The sequence below is a fragment of the Seriola dumerili genome, unplaced genomic scaffold, assembly GCF_002260705.1.
Source record: "Seriola dumerili isolate Sdu_G_001 unplaced genomic scaffold, Sdu_1.0 BDQW01000073.1, whole genome shotgun sequence".
Lineage (NCBI taxonomy): Eukaryota > Metazoa > Chordata > Actinopteri > Carangiformes > Carangidae > Seriola > Seriola dumerili.
The window spans coordinates 62056-85403 of NW_019174328.1; the positions used below are offsets into that span (position 1 = coordinate 62056).

The 23348-nt window shown below is 42.4% G+C and overlaps 1 protein-coding gene across 1 annotated transcript in view; it reads right to left on the bottom strand.

The window, feature by feature from the left end:
• fbxw4 (F-box and WD repeat domain containing 4) overlaps window positions 1-17999 on the bottom strand; it is a 50505-nt gene extending 32506 nt beyond the window's left edge. The window contains exons 1-5 of the mRNA XM_022743801.1: window positions 17647-17999; window positions 15412-15507; window positions 15024-15209; window positions 13939-14071; window positions 13626-13711 (exon numbers count right to left, since the gene is read on the bottom strand). Coding sequence (XP_022599522.1) covers window positions 13626-13711; window positions 13939-14071; window positions 15024-15209; window positions 15412-15507; window positions 17647-17831 — 686 coding nt within the window. The 5' untranslated portion in view covers window positions 17832-17999. The remainder of the gene's footprint in view (window positions 1-13625; window positions 13712-13938; window positions 14072-15023; window positions 15210-15411; window positions 15508-17646) is intronic.
• Window positions 18000-23348: the final 5349 nt, after the last annotated feature.

The window sequence follows — 23348 nt, forward strand, 5'->3', positions numbered from 1 at the left end:
TCAAACAACACATTTTTTTGTAAAATTACACATTTATATGTACGGTGATATTGTCAGAGTTTCACAGAGTCTCATCTATAGATTATTTGTTCAGGATGTTTTAAAGTTTGTTGAAGCTGCAGCTTGATTGGTTACCTTCAACCTACTGACAGACCTCCTCCATTTCTTTATATGTTTATTTAGTTGAGCTAGGTTTTTAACATTTTGAAGGATAAATTATCCCCAGAGTGTTAAGGTGAACATGTGTGGATGGAGCCCTAACAGCGTGGGAGTGTGTGCTGTTGTAGTGGCGCCGTGTTATTCATACAGCACATTATTCCTAATGAGCGTCACTCCCACCACATTTTTAGCAGGAGAAAGCTCTGTGATCACTGAAGCTCTGCTTCTAGTGGATCCCAATTTAAAACTTGTCAGTCGCGCTCCCCAGCGATCCCGACTACACACACACTTGTCACAGAGACCTCCTTTCACCGACTCCCTCCAAAATGTCACCGAATTATTGAGGATCTGTTCAGAGAAAGGGCTGTTTTCTCATTTTCATTGTTTCAAATGGTCTTTGTGTTTGTTTTTCTTTTAGCCTCCATTTATTGAACTGCTTGTTGAAAGAGCAGTAACTCCACATAGTTCTGCTGTGCTCCGGTCTTCATGGGGAAATAGCTCAGGGCAGTGAGCGTGTCACCTTCCTCATGAAGGTCTTAACACAATGTTTGTAACAAGTCATCTCTAGAGATCCATTAATCAGGATCATCCATCAATCAATCAAAGCGTCCACTTATCCATCATATAACTAATGATTTAGGATTATTTATTTATTTAATGACTGATGATTAATTTGCCATTTGACGTTGTCAAGTAAAAATATCAAAGATGTGCAGATGATTTCTTGAAAACTGCCAAAATACTTTTTTTTTGTCTTTTATAACATAAAAATCTCTCTCTAAATTGAATTGTAATAAAATATGGAAACACTCTGAGTTTATCTCCTTCAACCAACTATATTTAATATCTGTTTTTTTTTAACACTATATAATCTATCTGTAAGAAGATTGAAGGATGTGTTTAATGTTGTTAAGAATAAAATACCTCAGAAGACATCTTGTATATTAATACAGCTTTGTCTTATGTTGTCATTCATTACCTGTTTAATCGCCAGCTTCCAAAAATATAATAATAAACACTTAAATCTCTGCTTAAAGACGAGTTTTGTCTCATGTAATAAATAACAGTGCAACATTTTGTTGCATTGAATATCCACTTGATTATACTGTTACTATATCGTTTCATATACTGAGACTGAAAAAATATTATTGTTAATATTTAGATTAGAGCTGCAGCTAATGATTATTTTCATTCTCAGTCAATCTGGCCAATTATTTTTATGATTAATCAACTAATCATGTGGTCCAAAAAATGTCAAAACACCTACCACAGTTTCCAAGAGCAGAGGGTGAAATAAAGTGAAACAATCCTCAACAAATGAACTGATAATAATCAATTTGTTTGTTAGATTTGACATATAGGTATATTTATGGGATATATAGATATATTTGTTATATTAAGAGTTTAATAAGCACCACTAGAGAGCATTAAAACTAGAAAGTCTAACTAATCTGACCTTAATGACTAGAAACAATATTTTCCCTCTCTTAAGGGTTTTCGCTCTATAGGCTTTACTGAAGTTTAACAAGCTGAGCTGATTAAACTCAGCTGATTAATAAAAAAAAAACACGCAGGTATGTGTGTATTATGGTGTGACATGTTGTAGATGTACAGCTCAAGACAAAAAAACTTCTCTAGCTCGTGTTGTTCTGCTGGTTTTAGTTGTTGTGAACGTTTGGAAACAGACTTGGACTGTTGTTTGTCTGCAGTTGTGTTTGTCTGACATCAGGCAAAGTGTGTCAAGCCAGATGCAGGAAAACACTCTTCCTGGCTAAACCTGAGACCTGAGAACACCTGTATGAGGCCAGCATGTAATGAGAGGTCTTTATGTGCAGTGTGTGTGTGTGTGTGTGTGTGTTTGCTGAAAGTTTCTGTGTGTGTGTGTGTGTTTATGCGTGTAGTATGGAGCAGTGTGTCTGCAAGGTGTGTCTTTCTTCAAGGGAATGTCTGCCTGTAATGCGTGTCTGCATGAAGCTATCTGTGTGTGAGGAATGTAAGGTGTGTGTGTTTGTGTGTGTGTGTGTGTGTGTGTGTGTGTGTAATGAGGGGGTTCAGAGGGAGCTGTGATTATTCTCGCCTCCTGTGGTGCGGGTCCTCTGGCTCTGTGGGCCCCAGGGAAAGCGCCCTGTATTTAGCGTGTGGGAACGCACATTCTGCCCCCTTATCGCTGCATTGTTGCAGCCTCGCTCTTTTCTTCTCTTTTTTTAACTAATTGAATTCTTGACTCCTGAGCCACAGGGACGGCTCGGGAGAGACCAAAGAGAAAGACATGAATTTCGGGTTTTTTCTTGCGGTTGAGTGGGGCAGAGCAGTGGGGGTGAAATTGGAGTGTGTGAGGTTGGGTGGTGGCGGCGGCGACGGTGGGGGTGCAGTCAGAGAGGGCTGGCTCTGGCTGGCTGGGTGGCTGCTGTGCCGTCACCCTGTACTTTCATACCGGAGGTCAAAGGTCGTCCTCCCCCGGCGGTGGTGAGAAAGTGGCGAATTGGGGATGGTTTATCCAACAATCATGTTCTTCTTTTGGAAACTTTCAAAAGCGCTTTTGGCCCCTGCAACATCTTTGTAGTTGTGCTTGAGGAATTCTAGACAAAACAATTCTCACCCCTCCCTGTTCTCACCTCTCTTCAGGGTAGCTTCTCCCTTCACTGGCTTCTGCCCAGCCCCCCTTCCCTACACTACTGGTCAGTGTAGCGTACCGCCGACGCCAAACCCCACCCCAGCTCCACGTCAGGATACCCACCTAGTCTGGCAGGAAATTGGCACCAATGTGGAAGCATTACAGGATCTGTGCTGCTCGACACGAGCGTCTGTCAACGTAACAGAAAAATTCCTGCTTTTTTTCGTGTCACTGATTTTTCAGACTCAACCACTGATCTTTTTGTTGAGCTGAAAACTTCAGATTTCCTCATGAGACGTGAATACACGCTTACAGGACAGATGCTTTTTACCAAGACATTATGCAAAACACATGAATTGCAGCTGGGCTCATTAATATCTGTAGTCTTAAGGCTGCGGCACAGCTGCTAGACCGGGTCGTCCACTGACTGCAGGGTTGGCGGTTCGATCGCCGGCTCCTCCTGTCGAAGTGTGCTTGGGCAAGACACTGATGGCAGCTCTGTCACCACCGCTTTTTAAACGCTTTTCTACAGAGCAGTCCATTTACAATTATGTGTTAAGATCTACTCACCTAGCATACAGCAGCTACATGAGCAGGCTTGCAGCTTACGGTGCAGCTGATGTGTGCCATGTTGGGATCACGGCGTTGACGCCGATATCACATGAGGACCAGAGGAGTTGTGATTGGTCATGAGTTGTGTTTACCTCCCGTGTGTTTCCAGCTTTCAGGCGAATAAGCACAGTGTATTCCCCTTCATTTTGCTTTGAGACATTCACTGGTCTCACACACCATCTCCTCCTCTGACGCTGTTGCCTTTTTTTCTTAGTAACAAAGACGAAGCTGTTGATTCTGACGAAGTCAATTCTAGCACGACTCGTCTGCTGCAGCATCTTGCAAGGGGCCGATGTAAGTTGATGCTGTAAATCAAAGTCACGCCTCACACGTCAGTGGCGGCACTGCTGTCACATAGGCTGTAGTTTACACTGTAATTTACACTCTTTACATTGACCATAAATCCAACTGTAGTTAATTAGAAAAATTAGAGTGATGCAAAATTTTGCATCCCTCATAGTAAATTTGCAACAGGCTTGTAACTATCATCCTCAGGGTCACTGGGCCACATCTGAGGGAAAAAGTGTTTATACTTGTTTCGGTGTTTTACTTGAGAATTTTACCAAAATACTGAAACAGTCTTTATATCAGTTTTACACTGTGTTGCACATTTACTCCAATACATTTATCTGACAGCTGTAGCTACTATTTACTCTACAGATCAGGATTTCACCAAACATGTGACCAATTTGTAAAAGGTGGTATTGTTTTGGACTGAACTCCCCACACATGTATAGATGTAAATTAGCTGCCTGCTGACTTACATAATAATGCATTAGTAATAATTCATCAAATATAAAACACTTATCAACATGACATTTTTTGATCCTTTTTGCTGGTAATACATTGACTTCAGTGCGAGTTTGAATGCAGAGTTACTATCTATGTTTTATGATTTAGCCATAGTTATTTTTTTCACAGTGACATTCAGGACGGCAGAACAAGACATGTATTTAATCTCTCTGTGTAGTGAACCTCATGGTGGTCTGTATGTTAATCTGACTCGAGTTGTGTTGAAGTGATACAGAAATGTTACAGGTCTGACTTCATCAGATCTGTAACCAGTGATTCAGGCAAATTATTCAGCTGTGACACGAACGTTTGGGAGCATGTCTGAAAGAGGCTTTATGTGTTAGTTAGTCAGTTAAACAAAAAGAAATATGGTGATAAACAATGTTATGATGATTAAAACACTGAAATGAAATTGAAAGCCTGACTTCAGAGACTGTATTGTGTTTTTTTCACTCTTGTTTTCCATGAGTGTAGGTGTTAATCTCGCAGCGTTCATACAGCCAGAAGCCAAACTGAGTTCATTGTCAACTGTTAGCATTACTTCGTTAATACAATGCACTGTAAACCCCACACTCCCCCTCTTTTACCTGGTGCTTTAGAAATGAATCTGCACACAGATGATCAGAAACCCAGATATTGTTATGATCATATACACAAGGATATGAATAATCAGGTTCCATATGCTCCATGTAAATACCAGGCTATGTCTCAAAACTGGAAGACTTGGCTACTTTTGCTGATGAGGGATGATGAGGGGCCATTAAAGCCGCATTAACAGGGAAATACACCATGGATACAGACTGGCAATCTGGAGGAAAAAGTTCATGAGAGATCTCCCAGACTTCACATCCACAGAGGATAACCAGCCGAGCGATGAGCTCAAAGCCTGGCCCAAGAAACCTTCTCAGCCGTGACCTGCCGCTGCACATCTGCAGCTGCCCAGCCCACACCTCAGCCTGTCGGGTCTTGTTTGAATGAGAGCGGTGTCTGCAGGAAACACCTTAGTCAATTATTAGCTAACCACCTGCCTCACTTCCTAATGCCAGGACCCGTACACACAAGCAACACAGCAGGAGAGAGAGAATGGTGAGAGGGAGAAAACACGATGTAAAAAAAAAAAGCAGGAGACTCATCACTAATAGAATATACCGCAAATTCTTAAATTAAAGCTGATCCAAATCATGGTCGAGTCTCAAATAGTAGCAACCACAAACAAATAAAGGCCAGGTAAACAGGGTCAGTGATGTGCTGTAATGGTTCACATGGTAAATTCCATATAGTGTCCATTATATCAGCACTCTGGGGGATACATCATCCAGGGGATCCACCTGCACTGATTTGGAGACTTGGCTGATCATATTTTTCTGCCATGAGGCCTCCGACGGGAAAATAAGTTGTCACATCAGAAGATGGTTGGAGCTGCCTAGGAGTCTGAGCAGCATCACACTCTATGGGCACAACACCGAGCTTCAACTGCCACTCAGATCACAGGAAAAGGACTTCGACGAGATTTAGCAAGGTTTGCAGTCAACCGACCTGAAGGCGGCCCAAGCCGGAATCAAAGTGAGGACTTGGAGAAAGTGGCGTGCAGTGGAAGCCGTTACACAGAGTGGAGGGTGCGCCAAAGCGAAGTGATGTGGTTGGAGACTCAAGACAGAGTGGGACTTAAATGTTTTCCAACTTCCCCGAGTGATGCTACCAAAAGGAAGGAGAGGGGGAGGTGAGATCAACAAGGGTGGAGGTCATGTAGGATGTTGACAGTGGGGCAGAGAAGCTATCTGGTCATGGTGGGACAAAGTGTTGGAGAACAAGGCAACATGGGCCTAGCTGTGGAAAGCTAAGGCCAGTCGCATCAAGTTCCTTGTCCAGGCAGTCTATGGTGAACATCTTAAGTTTCTACCAGTAGATGGGTGATACCACTAGTGCCATGATCTAGTCCTAACGGATATTGGAGAAACAGGACAGACCATCACCTTCCTTAAAGTGCGGGCCAGGACCCTCAGCTCTGACATCTGCAGGAACCTTGGCCTCCGCAAAGAACCCAGCATCTTGAGACGAGATATGGTTCTCGTGTCTGAATGGTCAGGGCAAGTCATCATGCTGGAGCTTACAGTCCTCTGGAAAGATTGCTTGGATGATGCCTTCAAGAGGAAGCTCACCAAGTTTAAGGGGAGAATGTAGGCAAAGTGGCTGGAGGGTGAAGTTTAACGCAAGGGCTTGGCAGCGTGATCCTCGGCCAGAGCCTACAATACATCATCAAAGCAGAAAGAAGGAGAAGCGCCATCCACAGGGAGAACACTGAGATGTCTGTGGCTCATAAGAGGAGAATCATGGGGCAAGTAGCTCACTAGCCTTCTGGACACAAGAGGTCTGCTAAGCCTGGGTCACCTGCAGGAAACACCCAATGATTCCACAGAGATCAATGAGGATGTGTCCAGAAACATCAGCAGGTAAATTTACTCATTCATCATTCACCATCTTTGGATTGTGTGCGAAAGCCGGAGCTCCTGGACGAAACCCTCGCTGATTGGAAGTAATTACCGAATAAAAGCAGCACTTGCGTAAGATAGAGAAAGTGTTCCTAGCAGAATGATGAGCATGATGCATCTCTGTTGTTGTACTGATGGAATTGGTGCTGTGGAAATGTACATCATAATGAATGTAACAAGACAACATTTGTGTAATTGTATATTTCCTTCTCAGATACATTGTCCCTGAGAGCTCAACACTCTGCAACTTAAGAAAACACATGAGCTGCAAATACTCATAACACAACGGAGGAGTTTCCAGGGGACACTAAAAAGTACTTAGATCCCACTGACCAACAAAAAGCATTTTTAGCTATTTCTTTTTTTTTTCCTACATGCAAAACAAAACGTGGTAGACTGCAATTGTTTTAGTTATTTAGTTAACGACTCATTTTGGTTTATTTCATTGAAAACTAAAAGCCAGTAGATTGGTCTGAAACTAAATATTCTTATTGTGAAAATGGCCAAGAATTATGAATGAAAAAGAAAATCATTGCGTTTTCTGGCCTGGTGTCACTGTCTGTCAACACTGTGGTCAAGGCAACCTCTGAAAACCATGTACAGTGGGGATTTACCCACAGGGGGACAAAAGCAGACAGAGGAGACACAGATAACAGTGTGAGAAAAACCTATCTGACCCTGTTTTACCCCGCTACCTCCTGTAGAGCCTCGTCATATTTCACTGAGCCTGTCCAGTATGAGCTGCATCAGAGGTCACACAGTGTGAACACACAATATGGTGTGGAAAAAAAGGAACATGAGTGAAGAAAGCAATCTGAATAAGGAAAAAAAAAAAAGCCAAGGTCCACGGCCACTGATGGGATCGATTTTCTTTTCTGAGGCGGCAGGGAGCAGGGACGGGGGCGGCCGTCCTGCAACAGCCTTGGCATTTCACCGCAGCCACAATAATGCTCGCTAACAGACCTTGAGCTGATATCCAGTGGAACAACAGAAACACAGGGATGGAAACAGGTGGGATGAGATGTGTGTGTACAGTACGGGTGTGTTGGATCTAGTAGTGTTAAGTTTACAGACACAAATTGATTTCCCTCGAGTTGGATGATGATATACTGTATGTAATTAACCCCATTTGCTGTGCATCAGTCGTCACCTCCAGCACAAACTGGATGCACTGACCAGATGAAAGAAGCAGTCAGGCTACAACAGCAGGGATGTGTTGATCTGGGGACTGATGTGTTGCTTTGCTGGAGAGCCAAAGCTCATTGACACTCTTGTGGCTCTGGAGGAGCTCATATTTGAGAAAAGAACCTCAGTGATGTCATCGGGGTTCCCCGCTTGGGCGTGGAGACTACAAACTGGGGGTGCACAGTTCAAAATATGCAGGTGTTTACAAGGCAACAATGGTCTAACGACAGACACCAAGCATCAAGCTGCTCTATAGTAAATGTAGGATCCACTTTCCACCAGCTCCCTCTCCTCTCTCCTGCTCTGTGGTGCAGTCACCCTTCACCCTCTTCACTCTGATCAAACCTTTTAAACATCTCACAAAATCTGTCACAGTGGCACAAACAAATGCCACAAACTGTTAAAGACAGTGAGTTACCATGTCACACATCTGGGAAGAGAGTCAGAGAGTCAGAGAGTCTCCTGACCTGAAACCAACGCAGCCAGAGACCTGGGTTCAACTAACGCCGGGAACACACTGCCTGCATGTGTGTGGCGGCTGCGTCACTGAAATGCTGACGCTCGCACACGCGTGTGTTCACACCGGCTGTGTGACTGCTGCACTCCTTAGATAATGGCCATCAGCAGGCTATGTGAATGTTGGATTTCTATGGATTATAAATTAATTTCACTTTCTTGACAAAACTGAACTTCCCTCTTTTATGTGAAAAAGGAAGTAGAACATTACAGATATCAACCTGAAAGTGTGCTTCACTGTGAAACAAAATAGTGTGATTTTAATATTTGAAAAATGTATTCAGTGTCCTACATGTTCACACAGATAAGTCTTCCTCAATTTAAGCCATTACCATGGATCTGGGGTGTTTACATGAGAGGTTATGACTGTGTTTACAAGCTTGAAAAAAACTTGGGATATTCCTGTTGACCAGGTTGTTCTTATCCATTTTGTTTTATATTGTATTATCATGTACAGTAGTAGAGTTAGTAGTAGAACTTCCAACTGCGTTTGCATGTAACCTGAACTTGAACGAGCTGTGTGTGTGTGTGTGTGTGTGTGTGTGTGTGTGTGTGTGTGTGTGTGTGTGTGTGTGTGTGTGTGCGTGTGTTGTACTGTAGCTCATGCACACGAGTGTCAGGGATCAGGAGCTTGCACATCAAGCTTGTACACAGCCTCACACCCACCCTGCTGTGGCTCAGTGTGGAAACTGATCCTGTATGAAACACTCATAACATTTACAGATCATGAGTGTAACGCGAGTATTGATCAATCCTACAATGAGCATGTAATTACTTTTGACTGCATCACCATCGTATCATAGAACAGTGGTCTACACCGACTTCTTGTGTTGCAGGGCCATAACACCGTGCTGTACGTCACTTTCTCAAAAGTCTGGTTCAGTGTGGTTTGTTCCTTCTTCCCTCTGTGACTCTGAACTTAAACAACTGAGGTGAAAAAACCTCAGGAACCAGCTGGAGGGGAGACTTACTGGGTGTGCAGAGCAGAGGTGGGTTTAATAGGTATATCAGTGAGTTGACACCTGGTTTCCAGAAGAGTTTTAATTAACCAGGCCGCTGGTCAGCGAGAGGTAGCGAGCAGGTTTCCATTATGAGGGGGCAGCGGGCTGAGGCGCAGTCTGCTATTTCAGCCAGCAAATTGGAGAATTAATGATGTGGATAATCTGCCTGTTCCTCTCAGATCTGAGAGACGCTCCGAGGCCTGGACCAGACAGACAAGGCCACCATGCATGTACGCTGATATACTGGATTTCTTATTTTCGTAGGGGCAACAGCTACAGATTTAGAGCAAAAAAAGAGGATATTTTATGTGCTCCTGATTTATTTACAAGGCGCAAGGACCAAGCTGTGACTGGACTAAAACTGGGCTTTAAGGATTTAAATGGGCTTAGAGTTCATTTTAATAATATGCTTTTAGGAATGAATGTTGTTAATGTTTTCAAAAAACAGTTCCCAGTTTCAAAGAAGCCCGGAATCAAAGCAATTCAGTCCGTACTGGACGACTCTGCGGGAAGTAGCATGCGCTCTACTGAAAAGAAGCCCGACTGTACTTTAACCGTTTACCATGACCATGATCTCCTCCTAAATGTAACTGAACAGCACATAATAACCAAGACACCAGCATCCAGTGTTAGGTGTGATGTCATGCGTCAGTGTTCTGTCTGCTGATGGGACTGATATAACAAAACTCTGTGAAGGTTTAAAACAGCTCGTATTTCTGATCATATTTTCATAAACACAATGTGTTTTCAATAAGCTCTAAATAATACTGTAAATGCATCTGCTGAAGGAGAGACAGCTTGAAACAACTGAGAAAATCTAATTGGCAGGCTGAGTCTCAGGCTACGTCCACACTACTATGTTTTCGTTTAAAGTGGCATATTACCTGAAAACACATATATACATGACCATTCACGAACACTGAGCATGAGCAAGCCGGTGTAAACGGGAAGCAGATTTTCTACTGTGCAGCTGATTAGTTGCAAGACAGCTGCAGTGTTCAAATACAGACTGTAAGTGAACAACAGCTGCTAGCAAAGGCAACAAGGTCAGTAACACTTGTAATTCATTATCATGTTGTATTCACCACTGCTAGTCCAGGCTGATAAGACCCAATCAGGGAGCGACTGTGGGGCCCAATTCCAATCTGGTCGCTACACACTCCCACTCAGAGACAGAGTGTAACTCCGTGTGAAGTCACAGTCGTGGCTGTGGAGGGTCTCTTCATTAAGGAGGAGGGTATAAATACAACGGCAAGCTTTGGGACGGCCTCATTTTTCTCTGATGGAAACAGGAAATTCATTGTTACCCAAAATATTTCAGAAAGATCTTGTGATTAAATCAATATTTATCTAAAATATAATCTTACACACAGCACTGACAAAGATGAAGGTGTGTGGGCAATGACATCGCCCTCATGACATTCATGGCACAGTGAGCTTGTGGAAGGAAAATTATTAATTGAATAAATAAAAATTCACTCACATGCTTCTTTGGCCGCATTTCATTTTTGCTGAACATGTTTTCGTTTGCTGTCTTAATCTAATTCTATCTTTATTTTTTCCTGAGTTTAATTTTCAAATATCAAGTCAAATAAAAACACTTTTTTTCTTGGGTACACAGCGTGATGTTCATTGCAAATTACAATGTAACGTCTAATTTCATCATGTGTGCGTGAAAATAGTCAAATGTCTGTTTGAGGTAATTTATGTGCTTGTCCTTTTGAAATAAACACACGGAACTCACTTTAGCAGGTATATGCATTTCATCCATCCCTCGCTCAAAGCGATGCTGCACTCGTCTGGGAGTGTGGTTTGTAAGTCTGCATCGATGCAGACTCAGTGTTGGAGGCTTTATAACCCACTCCCACTTCAGGGTTATTAGTTTGGAACGACACTCAATGTGCGGACCCTTCACACGAATGCGCAAACGGAGTGAGAGTGGGCAGGGGGAGTGTGTAGGGGCTGGATCAGAATTGGGCGTCAGTGTCTTCGTTTCCAAAGGTGTCCATTTTTCCCCGTCCACACTAAAACACAACCCCAGAGTTTTCAAACTAAAGCTCAGTTTTAGGAGCTCAAATCTAGAGTTGTTCGGACGCCAGGTGTAAATGAAGCAAAAGAGATATGGGTTTTAAAGCTAAAACAGTGTGTATGTAGCTTTGCACTGTTGTTGTGGGCAGGTTTGTTAGGATTCAGGGGACAACGAAGGTACTTGCTGCAAAAACAAGCACCTGACAGCTATTTTAAACCATGTTCACTCAATGAGAAGCTCTTTGTGTTTCAGAGAGTTTTCTGACAAGATATTGGTACATCAGAGCTGTAGCAGTATAAAGCAGATAATGACAAGAGCAACCAGTCTCACCGGTTAGTTAGGCCAGGTAAAGATATCAACAGAATCCCTGCTGAGACCACTCTCTCTAACAGGTGATAATCTCACAAACTGCACTAAAAAAAGATGAATAAATGTAACAGAAGCAGTGTCCTGCTATGCAGTAACCAAGGAGCTAGCATTAACTACTGTACTTTGTTTTAATGAATCCAGGGCAGGCAGTTATTTAGTGAGATGGGAAACCCCCCTGGACCTGTGATGTTTCCACTCTGCAGCCAGATGGACGATCACCTGCCTCTCTGCTGGACGAGCAGGTGCTGAAGTCAGGATACTGTTACAGTGCTCTGCATCTGTCTGCCTGCATGTCATCAATGCTGTGAGCGAGGGTGTGTGAGTGTGCCTTTTTAAGTGTCTGAAAGTAAACATGGCTGAGAAATCAAAGGCGCTTCTCAGCCACCACTACAAAGAATCTGGTTCCGCTCTCTCAAGTCCACTTCAGTCCCTTCATGGATACTCCAATCTTTACTATTTTCTATATATATATAAACTATGTTACAAAGTCAACAAAACTAAAATAGAAAAATCAAAATTCAAACACTAAGTCAAAACTTAGTATATGTCTGGACCATGTATGGTCAATGTGCAAAATTAAGGACGTAGCTGAAACCTGCTGGAGCTGCTGTAAACAACTACTTTCAATGTAAAGTAGCTGAAGTCTGCGCAAAAAGTAGCTAAATGTCGCTACATGACATACTATGCTAATTAGTCACGACAACAGAACAAGTTTGAAACAGTGGAACGTGGCCTATTAAGACTACATGTTATCCAGCAGTCACTTCAGGCCATTTGCGGGGCAGTACTGGCGACTCGCTGCTATGGAAAGTAGCTAACATTTGTGCAATAAGTCACTACATTTAACACTAGGTGCTTTTTTAAAAAAAAAAAAAGCTGCTAAAGGTGTATGAAAGGTCTAGTGACAGGGGCGCTCAGTTGGAAACACTGTCTGTGAACGCCCCTTGATTACCAAAGAGACTGTTTGTGCCAAATCATTTTGACAGAGCAACAGCCAATGGGGAAACTGTAAATTCAATATTCAGTCATGTGGTATTTGGCTGACCAATGGTGTCACTTCATCGCTCAGTCAGTCAGTCAGTGACATGTGATTCTAAGGCTCGCCACACTGTTGCGATCCAGGCAAAAACACTAAGGGATATGAGTGTGCTTGTAATGCAAGTGATGGAAATCTGAACAAGATAGCCCCAAAATAAACGAAACGAATAAAGACACCTGCCACCAGCAAGGGATATTATTATGAACTATAACAACCTTGAAAGAAAAAGAGAGGCGGATCTACTGTACATCAAACAGCAAACTGCTATTTACAACATCATCTAGAAACTTTTAGAAACTACTAGTTGATTTCAAGAAGAGATCCGTTAAGACTCCATGTTTGATAGATCAGATCACACACTTTTGCCTCGCGGTAACTGATCAGAGCAGCATGACACAATGTTAGAAAAGAAGGAAACAAACCTGTCTGTTTACAAACAGCTCAACCAGTCAGTGTTCAGCTTTACCTTCCCCTCAACCTAACCTTAGCCCTAACCCCAGCCACAGAGGTCAGCTACACAAGAAACCTTTCTATTCAAAGGACAGGTCCAACATCATCATCTCCGCTTAGTTTGATAATCACCATCTGGACATGTAAACCTAATGTCTGTGTCAAGTTGAGATAGAAAATGACCATGAGCTGGTGTCATATCTTACAGTCAGTGTCTGTGTCATTAACATCAAAGACTGATTAGAGAGATCCTCTAAAGAGCTTACCACGTCCACTAGCACTCTTACCGAGGGAAACCCTATTTAACTGTGCGACCAATCACCGCCACATTTGTCAACCTCTTTGTTAGTGATTGTGAGCAAAGTCTTACCTCAGCGCTGGACTAATGGCAACAGACCACACTCTGTCGTACATGGGGATTGTGTCTTTGGGGCAGTTGGAAGTCGAGGTCCAAATCTAGAGACATAAAAGTCCCCAGTAAGCACAATTTATAATGCATGCATACACAGACAAACTATGATATATACATGACACACTGACATGAGTGAGGCTCATGATGAACTGAGTCTGAGGTGAAATGTAAGATTGTAAACGAGGTTTACGTCCCAATTCACGTGCGGATGATGAACACCGCTGGTGCTGTGCATCACTTTACTATGTGTGAATGGTAAAGGTGTTCTGACCCGCGTTGTTCGGTCCCTGGATCCGCTGATGATGAGTCCATCTTTAGAGTCCAGGCAGTTGACTTCCTGGTTATGACCTGATAACTCCACCGACACGTCACTGGTCCTGCTGTGGACCAGGATCTTGCCATCGCTGACAGACAGAAAGGAGCCTGATGTTAATATATCCGTACATGTACGGAACTGTGCAGAAGTTTTAGGGAGTAAAAGTAAAGTCAGGAAGCTTTCATCAATTATGCCATGAAAAGTTTGTATTTATCAGTGAACGTCATCCAAAGTGCAGCGAAGAGAAAAAAAATCAGATCAGTATTTGCTGTGAATTTTGTGTATTTGCTCCCTCTGCCTTTAAATCAGCCTCAGTTCTCCTCAGTACACCTGCACACAGGTTTTCAGGGACTTGACAGATAGGTTGTTCCAGCATCTTGGAGAACTTAGTTGCAGGTGTATTTGCTATTTCAACAACTTGGGAGCTGCAAGGGAAAATGACAACTGCGTTGCTCTGAAACTAGCAAAGACACTTGCGTTGCACTTTGCAGGGGATGTAACTGTTCTGATCCGTCTAGCTAGTCTCTGGTTCTGGTCTCAGACTCCTCCTCTGAATCTGGGTCTGACTGAGGCTCAAACATGAGGCTGAGTCTCTCTGATGTTTCCTCCTCTAACCATCTTGATACTCTCTGCTCTTTCACCTGTCCACCTGGAGACAGCAGGTGATGGGCGGGGCTAAAGGCCTGATCCACATTTCTCAATCAGGAAGTAAGAGGAGATGAGCGTCAGACCCAGTTTTTATGTGTGCAAACCATGTTCAACTATGAATCATAGCAGAGGAGTTTGAGTTTAAAAGAAGTCTAGAGGAACTTTAACTTTAACAAAATAATTGCCGTTGCTGCACATTGCTTGTCATGTGCCATGTGAACAGGGACCTTAGTACAGTTTAAAACACCAAATGTAAAATCTTTAAACCGCTAAAGTTGCATCAATGACAAAGTCACAAAACATTCCTTAATATAAAGAAACAAATGACTAAGAGCATGTTGTGGTGTCAGATGAAGTCAGGAGGAGAACAGAGAGAACATGAGCTACTGTACCTTCCACCACTGATCAGGTGAGAGTCCGTCAGAACAAAGTGACACACGTCTCCGTTATGGCCTGAGTAGATTTCAAATGGGTTACGCTGGAGTCTCCCTGAGTCTTGGCGCAAATGGTACGCTCCAATATCAGCAGCCTGAGACAGAAACAGTACATCCCCATCCAGCTGCAACCATGGCAACAGTCTGAAGACAAGACATAAATGAAATTTACAAAATTGAAGACAAGAAGTTGGATATCAATCTCATGCCTGTGTGTGGAACAAGAGCCAGGATGTTAGTGGTTAGCCTAGCTTAGCATACAGACTGGAAGCAGAGGCCCCAAAGGAGTAAAAAAGGTCAAAGTGTTTGAGTCTTTAAGCAGTGCATTAGTCAGTGACACACTTACTTCGTTTTCCATTTGAGAAGAATCGCCCTTTTGCAGACCCCATCCCTCCAGTTCTGAGCTATCTTCACTCTCTCCTTCAGCGGGATATGAGGATATCTGCAGCAGAGACAGAGACATCTGAGCATCAGTCTTTCCACCACTGCTGATTTTATAGACTGATTATAATGAAAAGGCTTATTTGACCCTTTGAAACCATCCAATGAGTTCACAGGTAGAGGACAAACTGGAACTGTTCTACTTTTTTTTAGACAATTCTTTCTCAGTATTTGTTTTATTCCATAATGTGAACAACACAAACAAATAAACAAAGTCATAGCACATCATCTGTTGGCAGGTGGAACCAAAGACACACCATAACCACAAACACGTCCTACTGCACATAGTGGGATGAAAATATTATAAGATCAAATTTCACTTATACTATACTTACATACAAGTATGCATATGTGTGTAAATGACAATAAACAATTTTTTTAATTGAGTGAATCCGTAACCTCTCTGCCCCCTTTGACCCACACACCAGTGGCACAGGGACAAATTAGCAGCTGGATCAAGAGATTCAGACACATCCCATGAAACAGGTTCAAACTGAAAGTGACCGTGCATCAGACAGTGTCTTTGTCATAGAGACAGGAAATCGTTTTTCCCCCTGTTCCTTTAGGAGAAAACAGACACTGTTCTCCTGCACCGCACGATGCAAAATGATGTAAAGATGATAACATGAGACAGACAAGGCAGAAGGGGGGGGGGGGGGGCGGGGGGGGGGGGGCAGGTCATGTGTATGTTCAGATACTGATGCCATGCTTGTTCAAGGTGTCGGGGCCCTAGTGCAGGAGCAGCCAACGCCCCTCCCAGAACAGCAGCGTAGTCACTGGCATGTGATGAGCACGTGGATGGCAGAGGAAGCAGCTTGAAGCCGTCTCACTGTGAGGATCTACAGCTGCTGTTACACTGTCACCTGCTTCTGTGAGGAGACTGCTGAACTGGAACAGGGGCCTAAAGCTAAAGCTGCTAGTGTGGCTGTTGAGCACTCTTAAAGCTAATTCCAGTTTATAACAACTCGGATCTTATTTTCAGTGTTTTCACCATCATTTTTACTGGTAATGACAAGATAATAATTACAATGTGCCGTGGTAGTCCAGGGGTTAAGGTACCATGACTCTAATGTCCCCACTTTGTATCCAGCTGCAGGCCCCTGATGTAGGTCTCCTCTCTCTCCTTATTTACTAGCATCTCTCCTCTATCAGCTGTCTAATGAAGTAATTAAAACCTTCATGCTCTCTAGTTACCTGCTGACATCTGGTCCGACAGTCAGACCATCACACATGTTGGTAACAAAACCAGCTGTTTATCTTGGTGATTTAAACCCAAAATCAAACTGAAATGTGTCTGTTTACAATGTTCATCAGGATTTATGGTGAATTATTTAATGTTTGCCTTTATTTTCTCTTCCTAATAAGTCTGACTACCCTGGAGACCTGCCCAGGGCCCCAAAAGCCCCAGGGCCCCAAAAGCCCCAGGTTTACACTACATATTTTGGATCTACATAATCTGATTAATCACACATTTGTTAGAAATGTATTCCACTGATGTTCATTCTCAACAACGATGGGTCCTCCATCCTCCCTCCTCTTACAGAGGGACTCTAGATGTGTCAACATTTAGGTTTAAGACCTGAACTGTTGTAGTTTATATTGTGATCCTTGTTTTGATGTACAGTTGTAAAGTTTTATTAAATTACTTTTGCTGTGTCAGCAATGAACAGACAGAAAACCTCAAGTGAGGACGTATCATTCCATCACAGGAACAACCAACTATTATTTTTATTATCAGCACAATGTTGAGAAGCTGGGACCAGAGATTTGTTTTGGAATTTTAAACTTAAACTATTAATGCGTATCAACATAACTGCCAATTAATTTTCTTTTAATTATCTAACCAATTAACACAATAATTATTTCAGCTCTTCTGGGTGCCGGAGGGAAATAATGATACTGCCATGTACAGTGAGGGCTCACAGGGGCCAAACAACACATCCTTAACCCGGGGTCCCTGAGGAGTTAATCCAGCCATGCTGCTGCTAGAGACTGTGGGCCACGGTTGTCAGCCAGCAGTAACCGAGCCACAGGTGCAGCAGCCGGTGGAGACAGAGCCGGTCAGTGACAGTGACATGCTAACGCTGACAGGCTAAAGCTGAGCTAACACACGTAGCTGCTCTCAGGTCTGCCATCTTACATGTCCGTCCCGTCCCGCCTGATCCCCGTGTTCAGAAACTCTCTGGCGATCCTCCTCCACACAGCGTCCCGGTTCACGAAGCGACACAGGCTTCTACAGACCTGAGAGAGACGGCTCAGAGACCTGTAGTCCAGATAAGACAGGATGTGATAGAGGACATCCTCCGGTAGCTGGAGGAGGAGCATGGTGTGGCCGCTGCTCCCTCCTCACACTCTCCGTGCCCTGGGCTCAGTGTGTTCAAGTCCCGCAGGTGCTCCTCAGTGAAATCGGGAGTTAAACCTGGTAAAGAGAGCACCATGTTTCAGAGAGCAGCAGCGCAGGGGAAACACGAAGCCATTCCTGTTGTCAGCTGACGGCTGATGACGACAGCGATACGTCACTGCGCGCGACGACGTATGATGATTAACTTTACTCAAAAATATTTGAAATAAAATTTGCCTCTACATGATTGTAACGACAATGTAATTGATAATATACCTGTTGAGGATTCTGTTAAGTATTTGGGAATATTTATAACGAAAAATCATGTAGCTAGACAACATCCAAAGTCCTCAAACAGACGAAAAAAGACCAAGACAAGTTTTACTATTTGGCCTCTATCCTGGGCAGAGTTCTCCTCATTATATCCAACTTTATCTTTGTTTGCAAATGATTCAACAATTTAAGAAGTAAATTATTTTTTTGGATTGCTGATACTGTTAAAACCTTTAAGGTTAATTAGTTAAAAGATGTCTTAAAAATCCTGATTAACTGTGGTATTTCATCCCAAATCATATTCTTGACAAAATTGGAGGTCTCTCCATTCGTTTGCCATGTAATTACTTAACGAACAGATTGACAATCAAATTATAGAAAAACCATCAGCAGGCTCTTCTAGCTTGGAAGCATATTTTTTTTAATTAAGATCTGTGGACAAAATTCCAATTAACCAACAGAGAAGATCTTCCAGCTTGGAGTTAAATATTATACTGTATAATATTTCCTTACTATCTGGAATAATGAGGGTCTATTATACCAAAACAAACCACTGTTTTATTACTCATGATTTGACAGTGGAATTTGGTTGTCATATCCAGAATACCTTAGACATTTGGTGTAGCAGATTGTTGATGCAGTTCCCACTGGTTCTCTGCTGCTTCATTGTGAAAGTAATGTAAAATAGAATGAAAAAGTAGCTCTGAACATTTTATTGGAGATATTGATATTCAGATCTGTGTATAAATGCTTTCAACCACGTTACAGTTCCTGCAGAAAAAATCTTGTGGTCTTACATTTTCATTTTACATTTATTCAGTTGGCAGATGCTTTTATCCAGAGCAACTTGAAAATGAGGGACAACACTTAAGCTTCAGTGCAGTAGGAGAGCTTGGTGTAAGTTAGTACCACATCTTTTCAATAAGTGCAAGATTAGGTAAAGAGGTGCACAGAAAGTGAAAAGTAAGTCTTGTTTACTGGGTGATACACAGTTAAAAAAATGCAGCAACATAAACAATGCATTAGTAATAAAGATAAAGAAGAATCCTTCAAGATCATCAAATCTACCCACTGATAACAAAAAGAAAAGAAGCAGTAAAGAAAAGGCTGTCGGTGCCCTCAGGTACAGAGAGCAGCCTGGGGAAGGAGCTCTGTTACCACAGTGAGCGATTTCAGGTCTACTTTCCATTTAATTTCCTTGCCCGGCTGGATGCCTCATTTCTATTGGCCGCGCGGGTGTTCATCACGGGGTCCAGCCACTGCGCTCGCGCAACCTCGCACCTATTGGAAATAATGTGTTTCAGAGCAAAGTGGTGCCATTGCCACGTTCTGACTGAAAGCCGCGTAAGGCTATGCCCACACTACTATATTTTCATTAAAACAAAAGCAATCTCTATCTGGCTCTGTATCAGAAATTAACTCTGTCCATACTGACACACCTGAAAAACACATATCACATGACCATTCACATCACACTCAGCATATGTGTGCAGGTAGAAACATGAAGCAGATTGTCTACTCTGCAGTTGAGTGGTTGTAGAGAATGCTGCAAACCAGGAGCAGTTAAGACAGTTATAGCAGAATTTAACTGAACAAGAGCTGCTACAAAGACAACGAGGTCAGTAACACTTGTACTTCATTATTCATGTTGTATTCACCAGCAGTAGTCTCGATTAGATCAAATCAGGAGGCGAACGTGTGCGTCTACATCATAGTTTCCAAAGGACAAAACGCAAACCCGGAGTTTTCAAACTAAAACGGGCCCAGCAGAGTTTCCAAAAGTTTCAAATTCAGGCGCTTGAAAACTCTGGAGTAGTGTGAACGCCAGGCCTAAACTTAGCAAAAGAGATGTGTTTTAAAACTGAAACATAGTTGTGTGGTGTAGCCTGAAAAAATGACTACCATGACTATCATTCGGTCCTGTCTGTCCTGTTGTTTTTACGTCCATGTCTGGACCAGCTAACTCATGATGCTCTAGGACGTATGAGAAATGGTGATTGCTAAATAAACATAAACAATAATATCGCATTTATTTTTTAAACTAATCATCCTTTCTTTGACAAATTGAATGAAATGCACAACACTATCTAGACTTATTAGCATTAGTTATAATCTAGGATGAAACACCATTCCATGAATTGGATATGTCTTCTTCATAGAATGAATTATTTATTTCATTATCAGAAGCAACCATCAGCTCCCAGTTTAAAGGATTGTGTTATCATTAAGCGCAACAAACAAACAACTTTTTCCAGTGCTTTCAGCTGCACTCATTGTCTTGCTTAGTAGCAATAGTTAATCAACAGTAACGCTAAAAAGCTGAGTTTACTTCATCCTCTAAGGAGACCATGCGATATGGTCAAAAGGTCCAGAAGAAGCTAGTAGGAGGACCTTAAAATGAACAAAGATTTTCTATTTATACTCACTGGTTGTTGTCACTAAATTCCTGTTTCATTTTTTTTGCACGAGAGTGTGTGATAATCCAGTGAATCATTGCCATCAGACAATGACACAAGGTTTTGTTTGATCCACACACATGCATGGTTGAATACTACGTGCAGACATTGTGCAGCAGAATGAAAGTGGAGAGCGGCCCAGCACAGCCCTGAGGCCTGTTTAGCCACTAAAACTGCCAAGGTTGTGTCACGGTCAAATGACTACCAAAAGTTGATTGACCTTATGACATTTTATGAGGCGCTTAACCGTTTAGCATCAGTAGCATCAATTTGTGCTCATTCACATCATGAGGGTCCTGAAGCCTTCAGTTACGAGTGGCATCCCTGCAGCTCTTTGATCAGCTGAGCACAACCGCACATAATTGAAATATGCAGATCGTTTTTCTTTCTTAAAGACATGTCCCCTCGTTGAAAGCTGTGTGCTCTAAAAGGCCATGTCTCTAACACTGGGCCGTCGAAAAAAATCATTTATGGTTGGTTTTCCAGCTGAACTGTCATGGCTAAAAAGGAAATGAAGAGGTTGGGAGGAGGGATATGGGGAGTGGAGGGGACATTTGGGGGGTTGTGGTGGGGGTGTTTCAAGAGAGCTATGGGAGGGAGGGAGGTCTTCCCTTTTGATCTTTTTAGGGCAGCAAAGAGGGAGGGGGCTCTGCCTGAGCTGGCAAACACATTTAGCTGGTAATTGTTCAGATCAGACTGACAATCAGTCTTGGAAATGCACGGACAAACAAAAGTTTACAGCTCCAATTGGAAAAGTCAACAGGTCTCGCATAAGGCCCGTACATAAACAATGAAACTGTCGAGCTGGAGCTTCACTTTGATCAGTTGTTTGCGTTTCAATTATCCAGCCTGCTTCGACCGCTGGCTTTGTTAACACTGCTGAATGGGGGCTTGGATTTAATGGGCTGCCTGTCATTTTTGATAGAGAATCCATCCACCTTACTGCCTCTGCTCTCAGTGCATCTGAACATCCAAGTGTTTGGACACATTCAGACAGACATTTGCCCTGAGTTAAAAACAATGCATGGGGCTGCAGCGTTGGTTGGTTGTGCTGTTTCATGTGCCGGAGTCAAACTGAAATATCATCTGGGAGGACCAGTTGAAGGAACAGGCCTGCATGTATGTGGCAAACCCAGCACTGTGCCGGATGACACACAATGCAGTGTTGTTTTGGATAACTTTACAATTACATGTGTGAGGAAGGTCATAGACATAAACCTACAAGAAGAAGATTATAAGATTAGTCTTCATGACAGTGTCTCTGCATGATTCCCCACAACTGCCACTTCAAAACTCTGGGGCTGGCTATGGAACATCGTACTTTGTGAGTGCAAGCTGAAATGTGTCTGTAGTTTAAAATGAGGTCAGTATCAAAGAGCTTGTGTAATTTAAAATAAACTGTTTTTTTGTTGAAGTGCTCCCTGTATGTCTGCATTGTTGGCGACGGTGGTGTTGGGGGTAGCAACACAGAGTGCAATACAAATTTCCCTTTGGGGACAATAAAGAATCTTATCTTGTTCAGGATTTTAGAAATACTGAGGTTAGAACACAAGTCCAAAAGTTTTCTCTCTCTGCATGATGGTCACATTGCATTCCACACTCATGACGGATAACATTTCTGTTGGAAAAAAGAAAATTCTTTTTTCTAAATTTACTTCTTTTTTTTTTTTGCCTGAAAAAGAGCCATGTGTAAACTTCCTCTCAGGTTGTTAAAACCTAAGAAAGTCTAAGAAAAATACAAAGGAAATTACTTTGCTGTATTTTTATATTTCACATTTCCCAAACCAAGGTATTTTCTTACAAGTATTGTCCCCTCATTTGTAAATGTCTTAGGATAAAAGTAAATGAGTAAATGTAATGTAATGTATTATAAAAAACATGACACTAAAACTCTGCTACTAACACAAAAATGATTCAAATGGCAGCTCCAGAGACATGACTGTGCTGCATGAGGAAACCTCTGAACATAGCTGAGAATATATTCAGATATTTATTCATTAAAAATTACCAACAATGGCTGCACACATACATTTTAACATTTTACACACACTGTAAGTGTGTATGAGAAATAGTCATACAGAGTAGTCGACAGCAAAGTGGATCACAGGCATAAAAACCAAACACACAATGACATGACAACAAATAGACAGAAAGAATAAGAAAATAAACACAGTGAATAATAGGAAGAAAAAAAATGGAACAAACAATGAAAAAGAAACATGCTTTTGAGTGTTTAGGGATTATTAATTCAGATAAAAAATACAAATGTCCAATATTGAAAAAAAAAATTGAAGTTACTCAGATTCAGTGGGTCACACTTAATTTCAAACTATAAATGTTAATTCAAAGAATATAATATCTTTATATTTGAAGACCGAGTCCGAGCTCATACAATAATCAATGGCAAATTCTATTATAGAAAAAACCATCGGATTGTTACATGACTTTTCCCCCGACGCCTCACTCTTTTCTCCCGGTGTGCACCACATGGAGGTCAGTCCAGAGGGAAAACCCTCATCTCACACAGCGTTTCAGAGCAAATACAAGTGGCTGGAGGTTGTAAGTGCTTTTTGATGGGGGCAGCTTCTATGTCGGCTTGTGGCATTCTGGGCTGCTTAGGGAGGCAGGGTCGCGTTCTCTGGTCACCCCTGCTATTCTACAACCTCCACGGGGGGGTGGAGGCAGGGGTTAAATTGCTCCCTAAGCAAATGAAGATGGTCGCTCTGTTTGTTTATCTTGGGTTAAGGATGATGGTTGTGGCTCAATAAAATG